This window comes from Siniperca chuatsi, linkage group LG11 (assembly GCF_020085105.1).
Source record: "Siniperca chuatsi isolate FFG_IHB_CAS linkage group LG11, ASM2008510v1, whole genome shotgun sequence".
NCBI lineage: Eukaryota > Metazoa > Chordata > Actinopteri > Centrarchiformes > Sinipercidae > Siniperca > Siniperca chuatsi.
This window is the reverse complement of record NC_058052.1, coordinates 15,733,769-15,761,557: the sequence shown is the minus strand read 5'-3', so window position 1 is coordinate 15,761,557 and position 27,789 is coordinate 15,733,769. Positions and strand designations below refer to the sequence as shown.

Here is a 27,789-nt window from a genome sequence, read left to right as displayed (position 1 = left end):
TACGTGTAGATGAAAGGATTTGCTCCTAGTGAGAAACCCACAGAGAATTATGACCTGACTCTGCAGCTCCCCTCAGCTTTGTGGAGCTTTGTAGCATCTTTCAGCTCAGTGTTTTGGTTTTACTGCCACAACTTTACTGTTTTGGTTGACTCTCTTGGCTCTCATAGTGTAGTTAAACTCCTGATAAATAATATCTAATCGGATGTTTGCCCAACCCCCACAGACTTCACCTTGATTGTTGCTTTTTTAGTCATGACTATTTAATGTTATCAAGAAAAGCTTGAGATTTGAAACCAAGTTTTCAGGGGCTTTAACGCAACATTGATTGAATTTACAAGTCAGCATGAAACGTTCCCTTGTGGTCACCAAGTTTTAAAAATAGACTGTGAACTAGACGACTGTGAGATAATATATCTACCATATGTTTACAAATAACTTGAGTTTTAAATTTAAATAAAATAAGCACACCTGGTTGTGTGTAATTCCCTCTGTGCACGCTAGGTGTCAGTGTGACGTCGCCCTGTAGCGTTGAATGGGACAGGTTGCATTCAGGCACCTTTTTCACTTTGACTCATAACTGCAACTGTCCCCGCGAAGGGCTCGAGCTCGTGATACACCCCGAGAAAAGTGAGACAACGAGCCAGGAACCGTCTCATCATCAAATAACAACGACCTGGTTGGGAAAAAAAGGACCGGACTACCTGATTCAGAGGTTGGTGGAGAAGGAGAAAAAAAAACAAACACGAGGAAGTGAAGCGTCGTGGGAGGGTGGGCCACCTGTGACGGCAAATGAGTGGAGGAGCCTCGAGTCAGTCCCAGTGCTCGTACCGTGTGTCATTCAGTGGGTGTTTGTGTGGTTGAGAGTGAGTATAGGCGTTTAAAGTCCAGTTGGATTATCTTGAGCTCAAGGAAACGTACATATCCTGCTCTTCGAGGAATTTGTACGTGATTTAGGTAAGACACGCTGAACATTACACGACCGTTGCTTAGATACAACCTACAGAAAAATACCTTTACTTAATAGTGAATTTGTCTTGATATATTTGTTCTATTTTGGTACCTTTATAGTATTTCTCCAATGGCCCTACAGCGATAGTTGGGAGTATGATTATTTTTGATCTCCTAAAATCTTTATGTCAATTATGCAATGGTCCTATACAGACTTAAGAGTTTCCCTGTGATATTTGTATACTATCCTCTTAAAAACATGGGATAAATTTCGTCTTTATTTGTGATATTTGCCCAATTCAGACGGGTGTAAGATATCACCAACCGAGACAAGAACTGACATCGTGAATGTGTGTAAAATTGGCTAATTGCTGTATTTAAAACACCCAGTGAGCCATTATTATGTGACTTCCTGCTTCACTGTACTGCATTATTGCGTTATAACTCATCTGGGGCTGCACTGGTGTGGAATGACTTATACGTCAGATATCAACAGGGATGTGGACGAACTGGGCAACATGCAAAGTAAAGCTGCAGATTCTGCAGATTCATATGGAAAACATATTGCACGATGCCAGCTGCACACCTCTGATGAGCTGTAAACACACATTGATGATGTTGAAGGTGCTTGAAGAGCATGACTGATCTGTTTAAGATGGGTAATCAGCCATCTCCTGTCCAAGCTGATGGTCTTTGTAACTGTGATCTAATCATTAGGCTTGTAGAGAAACCCATGTAAACCCAGTGAACCCACTCATCTACCTGTTCATGATGTAGCGGTATGTGGAAGGAAACACTTGTAAGATATGCAAACATGTGGTCATTTAACAGAAAGTATGTTATTGTCATGGTGATAGTGTTCTTGATGTTCTCTTCCTATTGTTTTTCATTGCAGTTCTTCAAAGGGTAGGTTAACTGGTTTTCAACTCATACCTTATTCAAATGTTGGGTTTGTTCATTTATATATAACTTCACAGATGCTTTTAGTTTTGAGTTACTCAATATTCTGCTGCAGCCTCTCATTGGGATTTAGCACAGTCCAAAGGGCAACCATGATAGATCTTTATGAAAACAGGAAGCTCAGTGTAAAGTCAGTATAATCTATCAATGAAAAGATTTGTTCTCCCGGCTACATCTACACTGCAAACATATTGTATGTTTATGCTGTAATATATATATTCTCATATATGTTTGCACTCTATTTACCTAATATTGTAATTTTGTTTCTATGTAGTATAATTTTACTATTGTTATTTCTATCAACTTTGTACACACACCATCTATTGCATGCCTGTCTTCCCTTTCTCCTCGCCGAATCGAGGGTCTAAGGACAGATGGTGTTGTATGCTGTACAGACTGTGAAGCCCCTTGAGACAAATTTGGGATTTTGGGTTATGTTCTGTGAAGACCATTTTAAGACTTTATCAAACTTTCATTTTGATTGATTGGTTTTTTGAGGGTTTGAACGTCTCTGTAAACCCTCAACAACCATGACCTTCAGACTCTAAACCATTGCCACATTTGGACTGCCATTTAACCCAGAGAGAAGCTGCCGCAGAGTGGAAAGACAATTATAAATGATGGTAAACAACATTTCAATAATACACTGACCACACACAGTTTTGTCTCTTTTGTCTTATTGTCAGAATATCTCCAGTGTGAAAGGTCGGTTTAAAGATCCCAGTGTTCACATTCACAAAGTGACTGTACAAAGTATAAAGCTACAAAACAAACAGAGTTCAGTTCAGTTGGCTTCCATTTGTCCATCATTTGAGGCACAACTCAATGACTTTAACTGTAATCTTTTCTACCATTACTTTCTCTCTCACACACACACACACGCATACACACATCCAACTCAAAATCAGAGCGTTTTGAGTCCTTTGGGACAATTGTTGTCTGTTGATGGAGCTGTCACCACAGTGCTCCAATCTCTCCTGTTCAGGCAGGTTTATAGACACTATAATTGCCTGATACAATCCATTTCCGTGAGTAAATGGCATGGGACAGAGAGCTGGCTGCAAGATCCGGAGGAAAACAGATTAGAAAGGTTAGGTCGTGAGTGGTAGAGTCACTGTGATTTCCTCTGGGTCAGCCTCATTTTGTTTTCAACGTCTCTCTTTCTACATTTTCTCAAAGTTTTGACTGGTGTGCTCAGTGGGCAATTAACAATTGAAAGCTTCTGCATTTAGTACTCAGAGCAAGTCAGGAGTAATGGATTTTAGATGATAGAGACTTGGGAATGTGACAATTACTGGCTCTTTGGTCTGCGCTGCTGGACTTTCTTTTTTTTTTTTAAAGCTGTTTTTATCGAAGCAAAATAGCCCGAATTCCCTTAAACAAATACACACGAGAAAGACTGACAGGGAAATAAAGAAACAAAGTACCCTCTACCACCACCCGCCCACAGCCCTGGTATGGTAGAAATTTCTCCCTCGTTCTCAATTGAAAAATAAAATTCAATCAAGTAAGGTATGGGGTCCTAACATATATTAATAAAGTGTATATAACAACCTTAAGTAGACAATGGGAGGACAGGAGGACACATTTCCATACTAATTCACTGGCCAAGGGGGTGATGGTAATGATGGTAATAAGGCCAGAAAAGCACCCCATATTTTTTCATACGTTGCTGGTTTCCTCCTTACACTATACAAGATCTTTCCAGGTGTACTATAGGATGTTAATTCATTTAGCCATTGCCTCTGCGAAGGGAAAGTTCAGATTTCCAGTTCTGTAGAATACAGAATTTTTTTTCTTCCCGCAAGTAATATGAACAATTTTTTTCTCCTTGTAATATCTCCAAAGATCCAGACCCTAGGCTCAGATGAAATTTCAGTTTTTATAATATTTGAAATCATTCTAACGATGTATTTCCAAAATTCTTCCAGATAAGAGCAATTCCAAAGCATATGAAGTAAATCTCCATCACAGGTTTTACATCTCTAGCAATTGTGAGAGGCATTATAGTATATTATGTGCAGTCTATGTGGTGCATAATAGGTTCTATTAAAGATATTAAACTTTTTTTGTCTATGTTTAGTTGAGATTATTGCAGTGTGAGACAAAAATTGGCATCTTTGTCTTTGCATGTGAGATCTGATTTCCATTTATTTTTGATCTCAGTCTTATCAAAGATTGGCAAGTTACTGTTTAGAATAGTAAAAATAGAAGATATCACACCCTTTGTAGTGTATAAGGCTTCACTAAGCAAATGCTCTTCATGCGGAGATTGTGGTGGAATTTGTGGAAAGTCTGTATAGTTCTTGCCATGCAGCAAAGGACTTTAAAATTATCGGGTTCTTGATAAGAGTGTTTTCTTAGAGCATAAGAAAGGAAGAGCTTTTGCAGGAGCATTCTTTAATTGGTGTTGTTCAATAGGAAGCCATAGCCTCAGAGTCCAACCAGCACCATATTGAATGGAATTGAGCTGCAAGGTAATAACATCTAAAATTGGGAAGGTTTAATCCTCCTTTAGTGTATGGGTCCTGAAGGGTTGAGAGTTTAACCCTAGGGGCTTTGCCTTTCCATAGAAAGCTGGATATAGATTTATTTAGTTCATTAAACAGACTTTTGGGGATTTTAATAGGGACACACTGGAATAAATATAGAAATTTGGGGAGGATATTCATTTTAATTGAGTTCACTCTTCTGATTAAAGACAATGGCAGGTCCCTCCATTTCAGTCCAATAATTTGATATGCTTGTCTTTGAAATGTTGTCTGTGGATCTCCTATTTTCTATGCCTAGAAATTTGAATCCATTTAGGCACCATTGCAAAGGTTCGGTTAGATTCCTAATGTTATTGTCCTGTATGCTAAAAGGCATAACTTAACTTTTGCTGCTGGGCTTTCTGACAGTATTTTACCTCCTTCGTCACTGCTTTCTCTCCTGTCTTTCATATTTTCTTTCTCTGTCTGTCAGTCTGAATAGACTCCTCTTCCTTTCGGGATTATAAGACCACATCAGGACCACTGTGACAGACTGACAGACTGACTGACTGAAAGGATTTAGACCCTGACAGCCCATTTGAGTGATTTGGTGTGCATGAACCAGATAAATGACTTATAAAGAGCCCCTCAGTGAACCGCCTCTGCCACCTTTTATGGAGAGCTTAGACAAGGCTGGGAGGGCAATTGACACTCCTTTACAATGTTTGACAGGCCTCAGGAAAGGAAGCACATCCTGAGAGAGAATGTATGACCGAAATAATTGGTGTCCCCAAAGTATATTTGCCATTCTGGGAACAAGATAGAGCTGTAGAAACCTACAAAAAGTAGTGAACACTAGTGAAAAAGTAGTATTTCCCAAACGGCTACATTTCAGGAATTCATAAAAGCAGCCTTGCTTTCACTGTGTTTTGAGGTTATTTCTCCACCCCTGGGAGACCATAAGGTGGTTTTGCATCACATTTCAAAAGCATTTGGATTGATTACCAGCCTTTTAACCATTGGTTTAATTTCACTTCAGTACAGTAGAAATCCCTTTGCAGAAACCTGAAATCCATCACTGTGAAGATTTAGTTGACTTCACTTTTATCTCAAACTTCCTTTCTGTCAAAATAATGAATTTGCCATCAGGTTTTTAAAACTCTTCCTTGCCAGTGTATTCTGGGAAAGTCCGACAACCAAGACTTTAGAGACAAGAGTCAGCTTCTGAAAAGTCATGTTTTTAATGCAAGAAACTAACAGATAATGATCATTTTCGTTTTTGATTAATCTGTTGATTATTTTCCAATTAATCATTTATTCACAAAATAGTGAAAGATGGCCATCAAAAGTGGTCAGAGAAAAATGATTAGTCTAATTGTTGATGATTCATTTTCTGTCGATCAACCAATCAATTAATCGTTGCAGTGCTAAACAAATGCACTTTACCTTTTCCAGGACATTCATGTTAACTTATTGTTCTTATCGTCTTTGTGTTTATATTTTCTGACAACATAACTTGTGACTACAGTACTTTTTGGCAGCTGGCCCAACACACATTAATTTGCAAAACAGTCCTTACTCGCAAGTGCATTACTGTGCATTTTCAACTGAAATCAACTGAAACCAGTGACTGCAGGAAGATAGAAAATGAATCTAAGTTTATCTGATTTGGTAATGGGCTAAAACATGCAAAACCACCTCTATGCCCTTAAACACCCACCCCCTGAAGGCAACATCATTTTAAGGTTTCAGTTATATTCTATATATTTTGACAACAGGCATGATAAGACTATTATCATGTAACTTTCCATAGTACTGGCAGTCTTACATAGTACTAGTGTCCTGTGGGAGGAACAGCGGGTAGTAAAGGGTATAATATCACAGTGTATACAGTAATTGGACTATGTCTATGAGCCTGTGATTTCCCGTCTTACTGTTACTATCTACTGTTAAAATCACAGTCACTAGAGTATCTCTCTTATCCACACCTGCATACTGCTGTTTGTCCGTTACATTATGCAGCGCTCAAGCCAGCCGTTGTCATGGTGTCAGCCCTGAGGGACTGCTGGGACTTTCTGTAAGAGTGCAGTCACAAACACTTGTGCTAATGGCTTCACTTTTCTGCTCTGTTTTTGTGTGTAGATAGATTTGTGTTAGCGTGTGCGCATGCATGTGTGTGTGCTCATGATAGCAGGAACAAGCAGGCTCTCTGGACGTTCAGCTCTTTAGCGTGCTAGAGGCACGCTTTGTGAAAGGAAAGTGCCAAAGAGTATGACTGTTTACATTTGGAACTGGGAAAGCATTTTAGAGACAGAGGTGGAGTATTTAAAGAGAGAGCATGTGAAAGCGTGTGTGTGTTTGAAAGAGAGACAAAGAAAGAGTAAGAAAAAGAGAGATGTCACCATTCCTCCAAATAAAACTGGATAATGTTGGTTATGCTCAACAGTCAGTGTATACTCAGTGTTTGTGTGTGCACTGGTGCATGTGATAGTAACACACACACACACACACACACACACACACACACACACACCATCTCCTCCCTCCCCTCCTTTCACCATCTCTCCCTTCACTCTTCCAAAAGAGTGTCTTGTTCTGCCTGAACAACATTGGCATTCACATCACAACACACACACACATCTTAGAGATGATCATATTTCACAATCTTTCCCCCCTCCTGGATTTGGCTCCTCTCAGGTTCGTCTGCTGTTTGAACTGCTTTCACACCATATCGGCCTGGATTGCTCCACATCAGCGTTTAATCCCCAAGTGTTTGCTTGTGATATCGGCATGTAGCTCTGTTTGTCATTTGTTTGGTTAATGATATTTTCAGTCATGTGTTTGGACTCGGCAGCTGCTGCTCACACACTACAGACCGCAAGACTTTGTCTTACAGAGTGCCATTGATCTACAAAAGCCCCTCCTATTTGATTTAGCGAATGCATATTGTGTGTGTCTTTCATATCTCTGTCGTCATCCTTGTGAAATCCTCCCCATCAGATTATTTCATGTGTTTGAAATGTGCCGCTCAACTTCACCAGCTTTCCTTCTTTTTCAACTTCATCTATGACTTTTTGTGGTGACATTTTCAGTCACAGTGCCTTCATATACAGCATTCTGTGTTTCTTCTAGTGTAGACTACTAACACTGTTGATTTTGTGTGTGTTTTATTTCTACAGCACAGTGAAAGAGGCTGCCTGCTTGCATGCCAGTGTTTGTCTGAGTGCGTGGGTGTGTGTGTGTGTGTGCAGGGGCGTATGTGAGTCGTAGGGTGAAAATGTTCGTGTGGTGAGTGCATGCGTATACACCCTGGTCGGAGAGTGTGTGTCCTACGAGACGCTCGGCAGAGATGCAGGGAGCTCGATCCTCTGCGGTGCGGCTCCTGCTGCTGAGCTGCTGTGTGTGCGCGGCGGCCGGCTACCCCTTCAGAACGCCCCTGGACCTGGATGTGACTCCACGCGTCACCGTGTTGAGCGGCGGTAAGCAGAGACACAAGCACACGGAGGGTTTTGTTCTAAAATCTGTGTGTTTTTGATGCATCACATTCCGGACAAATGGTCAAAAATCTTCATCATTTGACCCTCAAACACTGAACTGTTTTTTACTTAATTGACTCATAACTCAGTTATTAATGCAGTGCTTTACATTCAGATCAGCAGCTGTTTTGTAACCGATTTCTTTAGAAAGAAACTCATTATATGTTCTGTCTCTTTCTGTAGTATTGCAGGTGCCGCCTGCTCAGTTTTCGTAATTTTCCTTCCCTCCTTCTTTCTGCTCTCTCTTGACACAGCTCTTTTCTCTTTTCCCTCACTCTTTTCACTCTTCTCAATCTCTTTTGTGTTCACACACCAACTTGCACATAAACCCACTTGCCTCTGGTAATTCTTAAACCTGCCTCTTCTGTAAACCATGAATTTTATTTTTATTTTTTTTATCAGGCTGTGATTATTATTCATTTACCTTGTGTGAGTGATGGCATGTAGCCTGAGGTGCTTCAGAGACAGTGGGAGATGAGTGAAATGCTTTCACTTGGATCCCTGCGGAGCATCCAGCGAGACTGACACCACTGTAGGTAGTTGAGTAGCACCGTAACCATGACAACTGTTGTAGTATGCAAGACTGCCGTATACAGCATTTTTCTTTTGAGCATGTGTGGGCAAGTGTGTGTGTTTGTGTATCTCCTTAAAGCTTTTATCTGATCTGACTTTATGACGTGTGAAAGAAATGTTCTCACATCTCCACTTTGACTTGCTGCCAAATTCACTTTAAAAGATCTACTTGTAGAACAATATCCCTCCTCTTCCCTTCTCTTTTTCTAAACAGTTGTCTTTCTCACAATACATCACCTATTTACACTCATTATCCATATGTTTCTCCCTGTTACTCCTCTTGCTATAAACCTCTCTTGATACCGTTATCTCAATTTCTGTAAAACATCTGTTCGCGCTCAAGCCAGCCCACAGGTCCTCCTACACGACTCATCTACTTGTCTGCTGCCCCGTCACCATCTCATCCACTCCCCCTCTCTCTACCTCCCATCTCTCTACCTTTGCACCTAAGCTCTGTCTCTTTCATTCATTTTTTTCTTCATTAGTTTGTACTTTTCATGGTTGCACTGCCCACTTTTAATCCCTTCACCTTGCCATTACCTCTAGTCTGTTTCTTTTGCTTCCCTCCTCCTGATGAGAAGACTTCGATATGCAAACTTACCACTAATCCCTTAAATCTCTGTGTTTCTTAGCAACCTAAAGGCAAAGTCTCCAAACCTGTGTAGTTAAACCACACATGCATGCACATCAACACCTGTGTTTTCTCTCCTCATTGCAATGTCACTTTTTTCCCCTAAAGAAGGTGAAAAAATTTGTGGGAAAGAGGTCATTAAGGGTTATTAATTTGACGAATTCCAGTGCTCAGTTTTGAGGAGCTGAAAGGCTAAAAGCTGGCAAAACAGAGATAAAACAGGCTGTTAAAAAGAATGAAAACTGGTGTTACATCTAAATACCTTTTCATTACACACACTGATTTCAACCTGTCAAGTATTTTGAGAATTTGCCAGACTTTGACATCAGTTACTGTCGGTGGATTTAACTTTGTTTATTCAGTAGCGCCTGTTGGTCCGTTTGCATGTCAGAATACTCTGAACCATTAACAGGCCTGACTCTTGAGTGTGAATTTGTATGTAAGGCTGTCACATCACAGTCCGACGCCTAGAGGTTTGGCGAGTGTGTGTGTGCGTGCGTGTGTGTCCCTGAACACTGTGTACTGTGCTGATCAGTTGAGAAAGTGTTTGCTCAGTAAATAATATCATCTGGGCTTCTCTCGCCATTTTTTTCTTTCCCTATAGAATTAATCAAATGCGTCTTTTCTCCTACGATCTTGTAAGCCGATGCTAAAATGTATTGTCACATATAGTTAATAAATCTCCCTCTGCTGCGTCACACTCTCACAAAGGTTGTTTTGAGTTACCTGGCTCCAGCTGTCAGGCATTGTGTGTCTTAATGCTTGGATTACACTGAGGAAACTCAGGCATTGTCTCTGCTATAATGCATTGTCTTCACTCACAATGAGACACTCATGTCACGTAGGAAAACTTATTGTTCCGAAAATCCCATACAGGTAATACTCTTCTTCCTCCTGCTGAGAATGAGGGAGGAAAAGTAGACACCTGATCACCCAGGAGCGGTCTGGGATGGGAACTGACTGCTGCTGCCGCCACTCCTGCTGCCGGAGTGAGCAAAGTGGATTGTGTTTTGCAGCAGCTGATAGGAATCTTAATGACAGCTTACCGGATAACCATGCAGTCTTCAGGGGGGATGTGGATTGGCGGAGGATGCAGGAAGTCTGACACTTTTGTGTTTGGCCGTGTTGAGATACTGTACTCCTCAATAGGTGTGAAAAGTGACTTGCTTTCAAGTTTCTAATTAAATGCTGTCACCCCAGCTGATAGTAAAAGCTGCTCTGCATTAGTCAGATATTTTAATTAGACATTAAATTACAACTTTGCTGTAATGTTTTTCACAATGGACAACACTGTTGCTCACATCACAGTTGTCTTGTGGAGATAACATGCCTAGAGGTTCTCTATGTCTGTGGTGTGTGTGTTGACAGTAGTGTCATGTTTACCCAAGCTAAGTGGAGTCCTGATAGATCGTATGTTTAGAAGTTACATAAATCTCCAGAATCTCATGACATGTCTTGTGTGTGTGTGTGTGTGTGTGTGTGTGTGTGTGTGTGTGTGTGTGTGTGTGTGTGTGTGTGTGTGTGTGTGTGTGTGTGCTGTACAGTATGTCTCTTTGCTGAGTGTTTGTATGAGTGAACCTCATTAGTATCTTGTCCTGTCAAACAGATGCATCCCAATATAGCCTGGTAAACTGGACGGGGGACACATACACAAAGCAAAGAAACCTTGAACCACAGAAACAGAAGTGGATCTCTGAAATCTGATGTTGTGTCAGGCCTCTTTTCATTACAGTATCTTCTTCCTGAGCAGAGCTGTGTAGGATAAGCATAATCCCTCTGCTTTTATTGTCCAAAGTGGAGTCATAATTTCATTTCTGCCCAGCGCTATACACTGTTGAACTATATTTAAGACAGAGAAAAGCAGAAAATCCTTACGTTCGTGAAGCTGAAACCACCACATTTGTGTTTTTTTTATTTTTTAGCATTTTTTTAGCTACGCTAGCAGTGGGGCTCTATGTATGGCAATGGTCTGCTGTTCATTCGGTGCACCACTTTGGTCCAGACTGAAATATCTTTGACTTTGATGACCCTGAATTTTCCTCTAGCGCCACCATGAGGTTGATATTTGTGTTTTTGAGTGAAATATCTCCACAACTATTAGATGCATTGTCATGAAATTTGGGAAAGACATTCATGTTCACTGATGCTGTATGTGCTTTTGCTATGTCTGGCTTTGTTCTTTGTATTTTATGTGCTTTTGTTTGTCTTTCTTTACTCAGGTCTCTCTTGCAAAAGAGATCTGGATCTCAATGAGACTACCTGATTAAATAAAGGTTATATACAGTATATATGTCCCCTCAGGATACATTTGAACAACTTTGGTGATTCCTGACTTTTCATATAGTGCCATCATCTGACAGAAATTTAAAGTTTTAATACTTTGGTTTACGACCACATACCTGCAAAACTAATGACAATCCAATCAGCCTCAGCTGTACTTATTTCTAACTAGACACAAGGAACTGTGAAGTTATATAAAGAGTTTTTATGTGCAGCTACAGTACAATGGAGCTTAATAGAAGAAGCAGCAGTCTAAAAAGAGTCCCAGATTTTAAAGCGAGTCCCTCAGAATCAAAGAGCAAGGTCTTCTTACAACTTTGCAGCAATGTTCGACAATCATACAGCGAGAAATCCATCACAGAAGATGAACAGATTTCTATTCCTCCCTTTATTCTCATACTGTCAGGCTTGATTGAAAAAGCGCTCACTATTTTCACTCGCTTTTAACATGCCCCACCCTGATGACAATAACTTTATGCAAATTTGTGGCCTTTCTAAAGACATTCAGGGAGATGTGTTAGTGTGGATTTTTTTCATTCTTTTTTGTTAAAATTATCACATAAAAATCCAGATGACCGTAGAGTCTCTTTTTGTGTGGATATCAACAATAAAGTAATCAGTCCAGTTGTGCTGCAGAGGATAAATAATTCAATTAATGTAGTATTTGAGAAAATATGAACGTGAACAGAGGATGCTTTTTTCCTGAAAAGTGTTATTTGTTAACCCACAGTTGTTCCCATAGAGACAGACCATAATCAGAAGCAGCAGTGGACAGTGTTTGCACTGAGATTTGCCCAAGTGGTAATGTGTGTAGCCGTACGAATGAGAATCAGGCTGTTTCAACCACTTATATTGCCCAATAATCAAACAGGGGACATTAATGAAATTATCTGAGGAAGTACAGCAGCAAAAGAAGGTTAAGCTGGGTTGTCGTCATCGTTTTTTCGCTCCCACTGATTTTGAGTGTGTCATTTCTAAAATTTCACCAATATTCCATTGAAGGGCCAGTTATACTGGATATCATATTGCTGACTCAACTACTAAAGACTATGTGTGGTATATGGATGTCTGTGATGTATTTGTTTAAGAACATTAGGATCTGTTTTGCTAAACAGATGTTGAAAAGTCCGGGTCCAGTCAGGGGGTTACAGAAGGTTACGTTTATTAATAACCAATCCTTCTCCTCTCCTCTCCTCTCCTTCCTCAGGTCTCCAGGGCTGCAGACGTTTCCAGTCCTCTGCAGTCAACTACAGCACCATGTTGCTGGAGGCTGACAGTGAGCGTCTTTACGTCGGGGCCCGAGGGGCTGTATTCGCTCTCAATGCCTCTGACATCTCAGCCAGCTCTGCTCTCACTGTGAGTTTGTTTGTGTCTGTGTTTCTGCATGTTGTGTGCCTCAACTGCCATATCTTTAACTCTGCCACAGCTTCATTTGCATTGCACAACACAGGAACTTTTTTGAGGCAACAATAATTCATTTTGAGGCAAAAGTATTTATTCCCCTGTCACCCCTTGCGTGTTTGTGTTTGTGTGTGTGTATAGTCACATTAGTTTCTACACAATAACTCACACTTTCACCACAGGAGCATCTTGCTGCATAAACTTACATATTAATGGGAAAAAACTGAAAAACCAAATACTGTATCTTCTCACTGTAACTCTAAATAGATACTGAATTCATGTTTATATCATCCACATATTGAGACATGCTGACACAGAAATATTTGCAGTAATTAATGCAGTAATTAGGATACTATCTACCACAACCCAGTGACCATGCCAAATGCAAATTACGAAATGTCTTGTTTGTCATTTTGTACACATTTCCTTGTGTTTCAGCCTGACGTCTGTGGTATTTTTGGAAACCCTGGGATCTTTTGTATTTAGAATAAAGTTTGTAGGTTGAACAGTCCTTTCAGCACAACACAAGTTTGGTGACGATGATGGTCCCAACAAATGGTCTCTGGGGTTAAAGAGGCTAATTCAGATTCTAATTATTATCGCAGGTTAATACACCTTGATTTGTGATTATGATAGGACATTTGGGCGTTTTCCCTTTCTTATTATCAACATTATAGTTATAATCCTTACAATTTTCTTAATGTCAAACCCTATTTTTAATACTATTTATGGGTGGAATTTATTCTGATAGTGTAATTAATTTATCTACACTCATTAGTTACCTCTTTGTATAGTATTTTGTATCATCAGTGGCGGAGTCTGCCATTCCCATGCTGGCTTTGAATGGCTTGAACATGCATTCATTCACAGGGAACAACGCATGCATGTGCAAATGTCAAGAAATTACATAATCAGCCAGTATTTTGAAGAGGACTTGCTTGGGCACAAGTACTGCTACAGCGATTTATAGAGAAGACTTCACATTTTCATTTTGGTATCCATTGGCTTCTACTGTATTTCTGATAGGGTAGCTGCAGAAAGTGCGTTTCCTGCCTCCACTGATCGATAAACATGTAATTTCGAACTTTCAACTCTGGGACTTGTATTAGATAAGATGTTATCAGCGTTACCACCAGTCCTTTCATTTTTTGTGTATTGTCAGCAATGTTGCTGTCATTGAGTCTAATTAATTAAAGTTGACCGTCCCTTTAAGTACCCAAAGAAGCTGAAAACCCTCTTTCACCTGTCATGCTGCTGTGTGTTACCTGGTGACAACCTGACATTAGACTACAGCAGTGGTGTCTGTCATAAAGTGTAGTTGCTGGTGTGTGTGTGTGTGTGTGTAACACTCCCTCGCAATCACTCCTCCGTTTCCTGCTATAAATACAAATGTGTTATGTCAACTTTCTTTGTTACAGAAGAGTTAAAAAGAACATGCTGCTATTTAACAACAAAGTAAATTCAGATGCTGTGATGGCAAAATTCTTAATGTATGAATTATTAAAGCAAAACGATACTACTCTCCATTTATCTAATGTCAGATCTGTGGTATTTTGCTCAAATTTAGTCAGTGTCAAATAAAAGTCAGTGATATGAAACCATTCAACTCATTGTGTGCTCTTTCTGACTTTCTGTATTTTATGTGGTGTTTATTAGATTGAGTGGGAAGCCTCCCCCGAGCAAAAACGTCAGTGTCTGCTCAAGGGAAAAGACAATAAGGTAGGCATTTAGTTGTTCTTATTCCCTCAGTCCTTTCTTTTCATCTTTTTGTACTTTGTTCTCTCCCATGTATTGATATTCGTTCCCTCACCGTAATATCTTTTCCATCTTTCTCTTCCTTTTACAGACGGAGTGTTTTAATCACATCCGCTTCCTCCAGAGGTTCAACTCGACTCATCTCTACATGTGTGGGACTCATGCCTTCAGACCCCTCTGTGCATACATAGTATGTCAATGCAAAACACATTAGAGTCCTTCCTGTGCTGTTAAATACACTTGACATTTAATTTATTACTGTAGTGGTGCAAGTGCAATCTGTTTGCATGTTGCATGTACAGAATCAATTTGTTGTATGTATAGATGTGAACATAGCTGTGAAAAAGTGCTGTTATTCTTTCATATTCTGTATTATGTTCGACTCTGTGAATATGTTTCTTTTAACTCTTTGAAACTAAATGTCTTCATCTTTACCCAAATGTTTTGTCCTGTATAGGATGAGGAGAGGTTTGTGATGTCTTCTCAGCCTGAAGAGGGCAGAGACAAATGTCCCTATGGCCCAACAACGGGCTACACTGCCCTCATCATCGGTAAGCCCTTCAAGAGTTGTCTTCCACAGTTTTACTAAATAACTGAAGAAGCTGATTAATTTTGTTTTCCTCCAGACCAGCAGATGTATACAGCTTCCCAGTATGAGTTTAGGAGCTTTCCCGATATCCGCCGCAACTCTCCTGCTCCCACACTGAAGACAGAAGATGCTCCCACACGCTGGCTGAATGGTGAGTTAATCTCCTGGAATGATAAAAGCCCTTTAGCGTGCTTAGGTGGCAGGGTGGTCCAAGTGGTCAGTACATCTAATCTGCTGAAGTAGCCACAGCAACTCAGACACTGATTCTTTATCAGCGCCAGTGGATCAATAATGCATTATTTTACTTCCCTTACATCAGCTACTGATTGCTCCACTAATTCTTAAAGCATTACAACTTAGTTTTACATGCACTGACAATTCTGTGTTTTTAGTCCCAGTCTGTCAGTCCAACACTTTGGTCCAGACTAAAATATCTCAACAACTACTGCATGGATTGCCATGACATTTTTTTTTACAGACATTCATGGTTCCCAGAGGATGAAATCTACTGACTTTGGTGATACACCCCCTGACTTTTCCTCTAGCGCAACCATGAGGTTGACATTTGTGGTTTTCAGGGAAACGTCTCAACAAGTTTTGGATGGATTGCCATGAAATATGGTACACACATTCATGTTCCCCTCAGGATGAATTGCAATAATTTTGGTGATCCCTTAGCTTTTCTGTCACCATCACCAGGTTGAAATTTCATGTTGTCCAATACTTTGGTTTATGACCATATACCTGCAAAACTGATAACATTCCAATCAGCCTAGCTGTACTTTGTGTTCATTGCTAATTAGCAGAGGTTAGCATGCTAACACACTTAACTAAGATAGTGAACATTATACCTGCTAAACATCAGTATGTTAGCATTGTCACTGTGAGCATGTTAACATGCTGACATTAGCATTTCACTCAAAGCAGTGCTGTGCCTACGTACAGCCTCACAGAGCCACTATGTACTATGGCTGTACTCTCCGGTTTGTCTTAAGCATGTAAACATCTTCTCCTTTAACCTTTTGTTTTCACCATAGGTGTAAACTGTGTTAGTATTGGGATTGTCATTTTACCCTCATTTTACAAGTAGCCAACTGGTCAGTTATCTGCATCTATCTCACCTTTTTTACTGTTTTGTGTTTTGATGAGACACCTCAGGGAGACAGGTAGAGTATTACATTAATTGTTTTGTTCAACTACTATACCCAGTTTCAGGGTATCAAAGGCTCCTGTCAGTTGCTTACCTACATGAGACTCCATGGATATAAAAACTGTTAGTGATTAATTACTTCACATGAGGTAGAAAAGATTTTGTTGATTCAAGAAGAAAAAAAACACAGTATGAGTCAGTGCATCTTTTTCTCCCCCATACAGAGGCAGACTTTGTGGGCTCGGCCTTGGTGAAGGAGAGTTTGGGCAGCAGCACCGGTGATGATGATAAGATCTACTTCTTCTTCACCGAGAGGAGCCAGGAGCAGACAACAACCTACAGCCACAGCAGGGTGGCACGAGTGGCTCGGGTTTGTAAGGTGAGCGCAGTTTAAAAAAAGATGCAGGATATACGATAGGATTTACAACTGGGAGTGAAGCCTTGCGTCAGACTAGCTTAAGTGAAGTCTTTTTTGAAGATATGGGAGAGTGCTATAATAGATGAGGGGCTGGATGGGGAATGCATTTGTAACAAGGCCCCAGTGTAAGTAGAGGAGCAGACTGTATAGCTGATGAATGGGTTGCAGAGTCAGTAGGGCTTGGAGTGAGAGTGGTGGATGACTGCAGGGGAGAGATAGACTGTTTAGCATCCTCTGCTGCCTAAAATGTGAATGATTTATATTTCCTGCTGCCCAGGAAGGGGTTACAAATAATGAGAGCCAATTGTATAGTATAATATGCTTGTTATTCTCTCCTGTGGCACCTTAAAATGAAGTCCGCTCACAAGTTCTCTCCTTGAAAGCTTGGCAGCATATTTGTTTTTTCATCTTAAAAGAAATGTCTTGCGGCGGTATGTGTGACATTTGCAATTTGCCACTGGCTGAATACATTTACAAGTTAAAATCAAAGGGCAAGATGATGTCATGTTGCTGAATTTCCAAAAGAATCGAGGCCTTGAGTCATGCTTTTCCATTGTGAACCTATCAAAAACGTTTCAACCTTTAGGTGTACTGCAGTCTGCTGAGGGACAAAAACACACATACTCACACACAAACCTGTAGATTAGAGTGGGGAGCCTATGGGAAGCCATAACCTTATTGAATGTATCGTTATTGCTTTCCCTTGCCATCTGTTGCACTCTTTAGGAGGTTCACTTCCCCTTGTGTGCCACCTTGAGCAGAGTGTTTAGTCTGTTTTGTAATTTATCCAGGCCTTACCTTATATGACCCTCTCTACTCCTTTCTCCTCCACCTTTCTTCCCTCAGGGGGACAGAGGAGGCCGCTTAACTCTCCAGAAACGGTGGACATCCTTCCTCAAGGCCAGGCTGACATGTTCTCTGCCCGAGTACGACTTCCACTTCAACATGCTGCGCAGCGTGTTCATCATGCCTGGCCACATGCCGCAGGACACGCTCTTCTACGGCATCTTCGGCCTGGAGTGGTGAGTGGGAACTTGTGTGTTGTCAAGATCTCCAGCTGACAGGGACTTTGAGGATGCAAATGCAAATGAGTGAGAAAAGGATGAAAGGCCGCAATCGATACATTGAGACAGTCGAAGAAGACGGGATGGGACGAGATGAAAGACGGCCGAGACAAAGCGAGGAGCTTTTTTATCCTAGCAATGTGAAAAAAAGAAGTTTGGTGGAGGAGTTTTACAGCAGTTTGAGGAAAGAATAAATGCAAATTCGATGGGCTTAAAATAAGTTAAATCCTTAAATTGTAATCCTTAAGATTTCAGTCCTGGTCGATTTGGTGACACCTGTGGTTACCGTGGTAACAGCAAGTGTGGTTTAATAATAGAGTAAACACTCACTGAAGAGCTACTTTGTCAGAAATACAACAGAAGGCAACTGGTGAATCTTTTTACAGATTCACAAACTCACGTTGTTTAAATAAAGAAGTCAGTCAAAAATAATTACAATCTCGATCTCATTTCATTCTGCACATTAAATAGTTTCCTACACAACAACAGGGCACAGTAAAGTTGGTTACCTTGATGAGTGCAGCCTGTCACCTGTAATTTCTCACTGTGGCTGTTCCTTCTTGTTACATTACTTCCTTGCAAAAATCAAAAATGCCAAAAAGGACTGTTGTCTTATGTGAGCAATTACGGTTAGCTAATGTCAGAGACAAGCACATTTCCTGTGGCAGCTTCACAATAAAAGCCACCCCATGGTTCGCCAGTTAAACGCTTTTAATGTGAAGTTGTGGAAATGTTGGGTTTGCATTAGTAACTTTATACAGCTCTGACACGATGTAAAGAGAGCGAACAGGAGTAAATGAGATAAAATTGGGTCCCAAAAAAAAACTACTATACAGAGAGAAAATTACTGAATGTAAATGCATAAAAATGGATATTGCAGAAAAAATGCAGACTATTACTTTGTAGAAACATGGTAGAAACTACTTCATTCAGTGCAAGGATGTATCAGCTGAAAAGTGGATGTTATGCTAATGCAAAATGTTTTGTTGTGGGTAAAGCATAAACAAACAAGGATTATCTTGCATGTTTGTTCTCTTGGGATGCTGCTGTCTCCTCTTGGGCTCCACCTCTCCTGTCTCTTACCTCAACTCCTACTACACCTCTCTGAAACCATTTTGTAGTTCTCTCCTCCTTCCCTCCTACTCTTCTCAGAGATGTATGACTTATAATCAGCTTCGTATTATCTGACAGTGCTCATCCCCTCCCCCTTGCCTGTGCTTTCCTCCCATTTGTCTCTCTCCATCTTTTCAGCTAGGTGAGCCACTGATCTACTGTACTTCTACTGCTGTCCCTATGGCAACACTGGGTTTACTGCTGTTATTGTTCGCGGCCTGAGCTCTGGTCTTTTTCTCACTGTGTGTGTGTTGCTGTCTTTAGGAAAAACGTGAAGGCGTCCGCAGTGTGTCGGTTTTCTCTGTCTGAAGTCCAAAAGGCCTTTCAAGGACCCTACATGGAGAACCAGGACTCTGGCTCTAAGTGGAAGGAATACACTGGAAAGATCCCTGACCCACGACCTGGAACGGTAAACACACATGCACTGCTGCCCTCTCAGCCTCTTAAACAGAAGATGAAGCACAGAAAAACAATTCTCCCTCCTCGTCATCCTCCAAAGATTCACACCAGAAAACCCCAACAGAGAGCAGATGAAACTGATCTAAAATAAAGATGCCTGAAGGGAGGAAGCAAAGGAAAAGATGGAGGGAAACCAAACGAGCGGATGAGTGGCAGCCTCAAGGATGAGGCTCAAAACACAACCCGCTTATGTCACTGAAACCCATTTCCATGGCAATGAACTCCAGCCCGAAGCTTTGGCTTAGTGCATCAGCCAGGGCCGTGGCATTGTTAGCAGGAGCAGACGTTATCCACTGTAGTGTCACTTCAACACTTTGTAGGACTTAATTTTAACGTTGCTATTAAACAGAAAAGAGAAACGGTCAAGGGTTTTAATTTGGGAGCGTGAAAGCCTCTTAGAGGAGCTGGCTGAAGTCATATGAAAAGGACAAAGAGAGAAGGAAGGTTGTTCCCTTAGTCAGGTGCAGAGAGAGCTGAGTTGCCCGCATGTCAGCACAAGCCGGCAGCTGAACTCACACAGGCTTATTGTTGACCAAAAGTAGCATTTTCCCCAGACTCAAATCTTCCAGAGGCTCGCGTTTTCTTCTTGATCCCTTAATTGTCCCTGCAGACCATCTCGCTAAGCCTTGTGACATTCTCTCTGCCTTCCACTATCCGTCTGTATTTACAGAGAACTTTATTACAAATGAGCCAAAAATGTCTCTCTTCTATATGCAGCCCAAATCGTGCCTTGTTACTTGCTCATCATCCCTCCTCTCATCGCTCTCTTTGGCTTCTTTTCCTGCAGTGTATAACTGACGCTCTGAGGGCCAGGGACATAAACGTCTCCACCTCCCTGCCTGATGATGTGCTGGACTTTGTCAGGAGGCATCCGCTGATGTCCCAGCAGGTCCAACCTTCAGACAGACGCCCCCTTTTGTTCAGGAGGACCACAGACTACACACACATGGTCGTACACATGATCCAAGGCTTAGATGGACGAACATATCATGTATTATACATGGGCACAGGTGTGTATGAATTCATGTCAAGTATTAATTGTGCAATCTGTTAAAGGAATAGTTAAGACATTTTAAGAAATATGCTTATTCGCTTTCTTGCTGTTAAATCAGAACATTGGTACCCACTCTCATGTCTGTACGCTAAATATGAAGATAAAGTACAGCCAGGAGACACTTAGCTTAGCTTAGCATAAAGACTGGAAAAAGGGGGAGTGGCTTACTCCAAAGGTAACTAAATCTACCAAAATCCATTGCGGTTTTACAGCGGGTCATGTCCTGGACTATTTCTTGGCCAAGTGCAGTGACTTCCTGGAGTCTTGTTGTCACTGTGGCCAGGCTAGCTGCAACAATTACTAGCTGCATATACTTTTAGACATATTTCTCACCCTCTTGGCAGCTCCCGTTTTCCATTAATTTCACTATGATATGAAAATCTGAAACAGAAACCTGGTCAGTAATGGCAACCCATCATTTCGTCACTGTCATTTGTTTTTGTTATGAGGTTGTTGATGTGTTCAAGGAGATTTTACAGTCAGCTGCCAAAAAGTAATTGAAGTGGCCGTTTTTCCATGTTCCAAGTTCCTAGGCCACTTAGTCTGCAAAGTATCTTCATTTTGACTCGTGTTCCACTGAATTAAATCCACTTTCCTTGTGAAAACCCTTGAGGCAGGAAAAACGTTGAATGAGGGTTTATTTGAAGATTTCACGGCAGGTGATTCTTATCCAAAGTTGCATCTCAGCTCGGCCCATTACCAACTTGATGTTCTATTTATACTTACATGACACTCACTAAACATTGTTACACGTTATAACATGCTCTCACATGGCCAAAAACTTGTTTTGATCCAAAGTTTTGCAGACTTCTCGGCATCTCACTAGCACCATGTTGCTCCTAAACTTATTTTACCCATGCACAATAAAAACGGACTGATTTAAATGACAAAAATATATGTACTTGTATTATATCACCTAAAGACAGAATAATAGCAAATAAATAATCGTAGCATAGTCCAATTATAATGCACTATTCAAAATATAAACATTAAACAATTTGCCAAATACAAATATGTGCTTAAGCGGCTAGTAGTCACAAAAAATGTGAAAGAAACAACATGAATAGGATTATTGAAATTTAGTTTGTTTGTTGCATTAAAAATATTTATTATTGCAAGAAAACTCCACATCTTAGATGTCTATGGCTGCATTTCCACTCACACTCAACAATGTTGTAACTGTGAAAAGAAATACAGGCAAAGAAGTGGATTATTATCTTAAGTTAGATTCAAGTGTGTACTGAAATTAATAAAAAAATAAAAGTGATATGTTTTGGAAGCTGGCTGACAAAAACGCATATTACATTCAGCTTGTAGTACAGGCTACTGTGTGTTGGTATGGTCCTTTAATGCTAATGTTTCTCCTCTTTCTCCCACTCAGATGAAGGCTGGTTACATAAAGCTATAGAAGTCGAAGGTCAGCTGCATATTATCGAGGAGCTTCAAGTCTTTGAGGAACCACAGCCTGTTAACAATCTACTGATATCTGCAAAACAGGTAGCATGTTTGACCATCACATGCACACACACATTTAAGTGTGAGTATTTAAATCTTCTCTCTCCCCTCCAGATGAGTGTGTACGTGGGCTCTCCATCAGGCGTGGTGCAGCTTCCCCTCTCTGACTGTCACAGATACACTTCCTGCTACGACTGCATCTTTGCCAGGGACCCTCACTGTGCCTGGAACGGAGCCCTGTGTGTGGACATAATGGCACACACAAATAGGTGGGTGTTTTTGTGTGTGTGTGATTGGATCAGGTGATTAAAGTGCCGTAGGTGCCCTTTCATGTGTTTGATTTGACTAATTTCAAGTATCACCGTGCCCTGTCACAGTGTCAGCTCCCAGAACTGTTGCATAATCACAACGCTGGCATGAACTTGATGCTGGGTGTAATAGTAAACATATCATGCAGCTGTGTACTTAAAGTGTACTGATTCATTTGGATGGATTTGCTAACTTACTGGAAGCAATAACTGATATGGGATATATGAATAGATCAGAAGCTAAGCACAAAATAGAAATATGAAGAAATAGAAATCTCAGTGTTTATCCTTTGCACTAATATGCTTATTGTTGTTTTCTCCCTCTTGATAGATCCATGTTAATCCAGGACATCCAGCATGGCAGCAGGGGATGTGAGAACACACAAAATGGTATGCAGAAATCTCGTCTGCTGCTAGGTGCTGCTGATTAAAAAAAAAAGAAAAAAGTTTGCTTTTAACGCAGCGAATGATGAAAGGGAGATTGAAAATAGAGAACGTTAGGAAGGACTCGAAAGATGCATAGTTGTCATCAGATGGCATGAAGGCTTCTTTGAAAGTTGATTATACACACTGCATTGGCAAAATCCTCTCCTCCCTTCTTTAATCACATTTTTGCCATCTCTAGAGAGAAATCTGTTTGATATTCAAGGCAGGCAAATGCCTTCTCTCACTTCACAATTTTAATCTGATAAAATGTAGCATCTTCTGCCCCCCTGTTGTTTTTTCTCTGCATAAGATAATATGATGGCAGGAATTAAAAGATATGTAATAGGAGTTTATGCCTAAATAACTTTGGACAACGTTTGATAAATTTAGTAGATGTTAAGCAATTAACATATACAATGAGTCAGAGGCTAAGTTGTGAGTTTTCCTGTAAACCTAATGTGAAATTAGACTTTCTCACTATTAATATGTGTGTTCCAGACATTGTCGTGCGGAGCCGCTTTGTGCGGGTGAGTGATGACGTGCTGCTGCAGTGTGAGCTCAGCTCCAACCTGGCGACGCCCCTGTGGACTCTGGATGGCAGCGAGCTGCAAGGCTACGGCCTCAACTCTGGTTTCAGAACTGGCACTGACGGCCTGCTGATCATCGAGGCCCGGCAGGACCAGAGCGGGCTGTACACCTGCTACGCTGTTGAGAACAATATCAAGGTCGCCATAGTTACCTACAATGTCACCATCTGCCTGGACCTGCCCCCTCCCCCACCTGTAGAGCCAACTGACGACCCTTACAATCTCTTCGCCACCCTGCCAGCACCCACTGAGCATCCCTCCTTAGAGAGACCCCTGCCTCCACTCCCGGCCCCTCTTCTCCCCCATTCAGAGCTGCTCTCCCCCAGGAACATGGAGGCCATGTACCTGTCCCTCATCACCATCCTCGGAGGCCTGTGTGTGGTCCTCACCGTGGTCCTCGTCTACGTGGGCTTCTGTCTGCGAGTGGGCAACAGAGGGAAGTACTCATTACGCACCGCAGCTGCTGGCTACCCAAACAGTAAGAGGCACAACAGGAACAAAAAACAGCACAGAAACTCCTCCCACATGGAGCTGAAGACGATCTCGAGCCACTGTAACGGCAACAGCATTTGTAATGGAGTTTCAAAGCACAATAACGGCAACATCCAGGATGGAGGCTTCCTCCAGATCGTCCCCGGCGAGGGTCACCCATCACCCAATAAGGAGCCTCCTCCCCCAGCCCCTCCTCTCCCACCAACTCTGCAACTTTCCTCTCCAGAGTGTGACTTCCCCAACGGGCTGTCGGCCACACTGCCCAGCGTCCTGAGGAGGATGAATGGCAACAGCTACATGCTGCTGAGGCAGAGCGACTCTGAAAACACATCACCGCTCTGCTACTCCTTTGCCGAGGAGCTCAACAGGATCTTAGAAAAGCGGAAACACACTCAGCTATTGCCCAGGCCGGACGAGAGCTCTGTGTAGACAGAGGTAGCTCCCCCTGTGGTGGGAGTACTGCAGTGTTCTTACCTGGTGTTGAAGTGCCTGTCACATGACTTATTATTGTTGAGGACTAAAGCAACGAGAGAGTTTTATCTACATTCTTCACTTTGTTTTGTTTTTTGTCTACATTGAGACATTCCTGCTTTTTGAACATTTGAGCTTTTTGTCAACCTTATTTCCCAAATTTCCCAACACATAAACAAGTGAGAATGAAGGACCGAGCATGAAATTGTAATCTACCTCACCTCAATACTGCCCAGAAGGACTAATGCAGTCAGTCTGTAATCTGATCCGAGTATCAGGGCTGAAATCTCAGCCACAGAAAGATCTCTGATCCACAAAGCACAAAGCGAGATACACAGACTCCACTGAGGAGCGGAGCCCCACGGGAATATAAATACATGTGAAGACTTCTGCTGTGTGGTGGCCATATTTGGGATGATTTCAACTGGAGGGCAGCTAGCCAAAGTTTGTTTGCACTAACAGGTGCACAGATGGCCTATGCATTTTTAAAACATGACATTCACACATTATAAATATTGAGGGAGATGGACGTGGTGAGCGAGGGAATTTGGATTGCAATGTATTCACTTTTAATACTGACTTAACCAATTGAAATAAACAACATAAAATAATATACAGTAACTCATGACACCAGCCATCATTAAGAAATGGTGAACTAATCATTATTTAGTATTACTATTCAAAATCATTAAGTTAAGTAATTAACCAAACTATCAACTATTACATTGTTTTATAAATAATGATATAACATGTATGTGGTGTTACAATTGGTTAGAAATTAAATCAATAACCTTTGACTGCCACTATTAACAATCTGTTGGTAATAACGTAATATACAAGAAAACTTTATTATTAAAATATTTGCAAACACAAATAAACATTACTCTACTGTACTAGCATTACTTGCCTTGTTATGGTGAAACCTTATGTTGGCCTTTATTATAATGTTTCAACTCATGTCTGCAATTCCTACAAACAGATAACAAGTGGCCATTAAACATTAATTATAAGGGTCCATATTATATATCAAATTCATAAGCTATTAAAGAATAAACAAAGAAATAATGTTATTTAACCTTTTCATAATTGAGGAAATATAAAATATATATAATATAAAAATAGTGATTTTTTTCACCAGATGTTAATAGACAACCTGAAGAAAATACAACAGTATTATTGATTTTAATGCACTTTAAATACCAGTTTTAAAGCGCTTTGGGAAAGTTAACAGACGCTATTATGGAATTTGACACTGCAACCTGTCAAGAAGAAGCAGCAGGCCAGAGGAGCTTTTTGATTGGCCATTTCTCAGTATAAAGAGCGGCAGCAGTGAAGGCTCCAGCTGTGTCTGCTGGACCTTGTTTGACACAAGTGGATTCGAAGGAAAACATTGACTGTGTCTCAGCTGAGCATGAATCCACCGCTGAGTGACACTCTGCATGAGACTATAACACAGAATGACAGACTGTTGGGCACAGCGTTTGCCAAAAGCATCCCAGGTAAATCATTTTTGTAGCTTGCCAACACATCTCCTACACAGGCACTTTTTTCAAACAAGCACTTAAGGAAATAGATCATGGAGTTTGAGTGCACCAGTGTTTTAAAGACTGGATACATACAGAACAGTGAGACAGCACAATGTTGTCTCACATTTTATGGGATTTAAATACATTTGTATGCTAACAGCTTGTTGATCTGACTGCTGGGTTGTTTATAATTTGTGGAAAAGTTTTGGTTCGATTCCCAAATGAAAACATCTGCTATTGTCTGATTCACAGATATGCTGTATCACCTCAGACAAATTAACAATCTGACAGCATATTTAATTTACGAGAGGAGCCCAACCATGGACGACATTAAAACAAACATCAAGGCTTTATTTCCAGAAATCGGGGTGACAACTTTATCTTTAGACTAGTTTGGTCATTATCATTCAATATCACACTGTTTATTTTCCTTATCAGTGTCCTCTTGCTGCATCTCACTGTGGTTCTGCTGTCAGAGGGCAGTGTTAATTAAACATTCGTCTTATGACAAGTCTGACCTTACTGCAGAAGGAGGGAGAGAAGGAGGTTAGAGATCCCCCCCAGAGATTTACAGTATGAAGCACTCTTAAGCTCCCAGTTATTTTCCCAGACCCTCGGGCTCAGACTATTTTATTACTGTATGTTGAAATAGCATTGCAAGTATACAGCGTATGCTTATATGCACCTATAGCTGAGCAATTCAGACACCTCCATAGGCAATCCTGTGGCACACTTGCATAACAGCACATTTTATTGAACCTAACAGGCCTGTGATGTCAGGGTGTGAGATCCTGCATGTGCTGCTGTTGTTCGCCTGAAAAGTTAAGCTTTCCAGTCAGTGGCACTGATCAAAGACACGAAAGAAGAAAGACGCAGCTGCACACTTTGCACATTTAAAGCCTTCATTAAAGCCCTTTGACCTCATTTCAAAGCACAAGACAAGGTGAACACAACGGCAGGGGTTTTATTTCGTCAAGTTTTCATTCCATATTCCTGCATGAACACTTAAAATCAGTGTTGTTAATATGTAAATACTTTGAGCTGTGTTTGAAAAAGCCCAGGCCACATATAGGCAGGCAGCAGAGTCTACAATGGAGACACTTACTGTATGTGTGAATATTTTTTTCCCCTCTTTCTCTCTGTCTCTCTCGTTTATAGGTCTGATGAGCACAGGTCAGTTAAAATTTATCTTAATTTTATTCCTGGGGATACCATCTCCCAGCCAGCGTCAGATGGCACGACCGGCTGCAAAGATGTTCTTTTAATGAGCAGTGAAATGAAATTCATCATCATTAGTGGACGGCGGAGCCAGACGAGAAAGAGGGGCTGGATAAGACGAGAGTCTCCGCAACTACAGCTCTGCTTCCCCACAACTGGAATGAAAATTGTTGGCTGCAGTGTCTTACTAAGCAACGTTTGTTCTTCAGACAGCGGCCATTTTTGTGCAGAACGTCCTCGCTACATGTTTGATGCAAACTTGTTACACCAAACTTGACGTATATTGACCTTTTTATCACACTTGCTGCATGAATTATGTTTTGACACTACTGTTTTTTTTTTTCAAGTCAAGGAAACAACAAGGATAACTCATCTTAATATTAATGAAAAGTGCCAAGGTTGATGTTTAAAAAGTGCTTTGTGAGCCTATTTTAATGCAAAACCAGAAAAATATGATTTTTAAAAAAGAGCCGTATTTATTTTGTAATTTTTGTACATTGTGTTTTGGAAGTTATTGTCATGTTGGTGTTTAAGTGCCACTTAAGAGACACCATCCTGACAAATAGGAGGGTGACAAGTTGACAGTGTTGCACAAAATGTGATAAATAGAAGCATGGTAGCCAAAAGCATGCAGAGGCTGTACCAGCGCCACAGAATTTAATATTTATAACCTACTAATGGGAGGACAATTTACTACTCACTATTACCTATTAATTAGGGATCATTCAGCTTTTCTGTCACTGTTATGTCCACATATTAGCGTTTTATCTCTATTTGCATGTTACACTATGCTTGTGCACACCGCAAATCAAATTATTTTACTAAAGTAACACTAAGAATAACTGGGCAGTGGGTTCCTTCACATCTCAGTCATAATGAGTTCAAATAAAACTTTGTACTTCAA

General features: G+C 40.9%; 1 protein-coding gene across 4 annotated transcripts; it reads left to right on the top strand.

The window, feature by feature from the left end:
• The first annotated feature begins 582 nt into the window (after positions 1–582).
• On the top strand, positions 583–27,789 carry LOC122884196 (semaphorin-4G-like). 4 transcript variants are annotated; one of them, XR_006379840.1, is made up of 16 exons: positions 583–712; positions 7,559–7,858; positions 12,607–12,755; positions 14,457–14,519; positions 14,647–14,745; positions 15,013–15,106; positions 15,182–15,295; positions 16,519–16,673; positions 17,559–17,734; positions 19,154–19,298; positions 20,136–20,358; positions 21,784–21,899; positions 21,972–22,126; positions 22,497–22,555; positions 23,090–25,640; positions 26,826–27,789. XR_006379840.1 is itself a non-coding variant. In XM_044213701.1 (15 exons), exons 2-15 carry the CDS (start codon positions 7,729–7,731, stop codon positions 24,097–24,099), a joined length of 2,688 nt encoding a protein of 895 aa, XP_044069636.1. In that variant the 5' UTR covers positions 720–954; positions 7,559–7,728; the 3' UTR covers positions 24,100–27,789. The 4 variants fall into 4 exon arrangements, 1 of the variants encoding a protein (XP_044069636.1); XR_006379839.1 differs by lacking the exon at positions 583–712 and adding an exon at positions 720–954; XR_006379841.1 differs by lacking the exons at positions 583–712; positions 7,559–7,858 and adding an exon at positions 720–954.

What these genes read in the sequence shown, in the direction of transcription:
- LOC122884196 (XM_044213701.1), top strand. Translation starts at nt 7,729, where the DNA reads ATGCAGGGAGCTCGATCCTCTGCGGTGCGGCTCCTGCTGCTGAGCTGC. An exon ending in CTACACTGCCCTCATCATCG is followed by an intron (nt 15,107 to 15,181) that starts GTAAGCCCTTCA and finishes GTTTTCCTCCAG; the next exon opens with ACCAGCAGATGTATACAGCT. An exon ending in GGCATCTTCGGCCTGGAGTG is followed by an intron (nt 17,735 to 19,153) that starts GTGAGTGGGAAC and finishes TGCTGTCTTTAG; the next exon opens with GAAAAACGTGAAGGCGTCCG.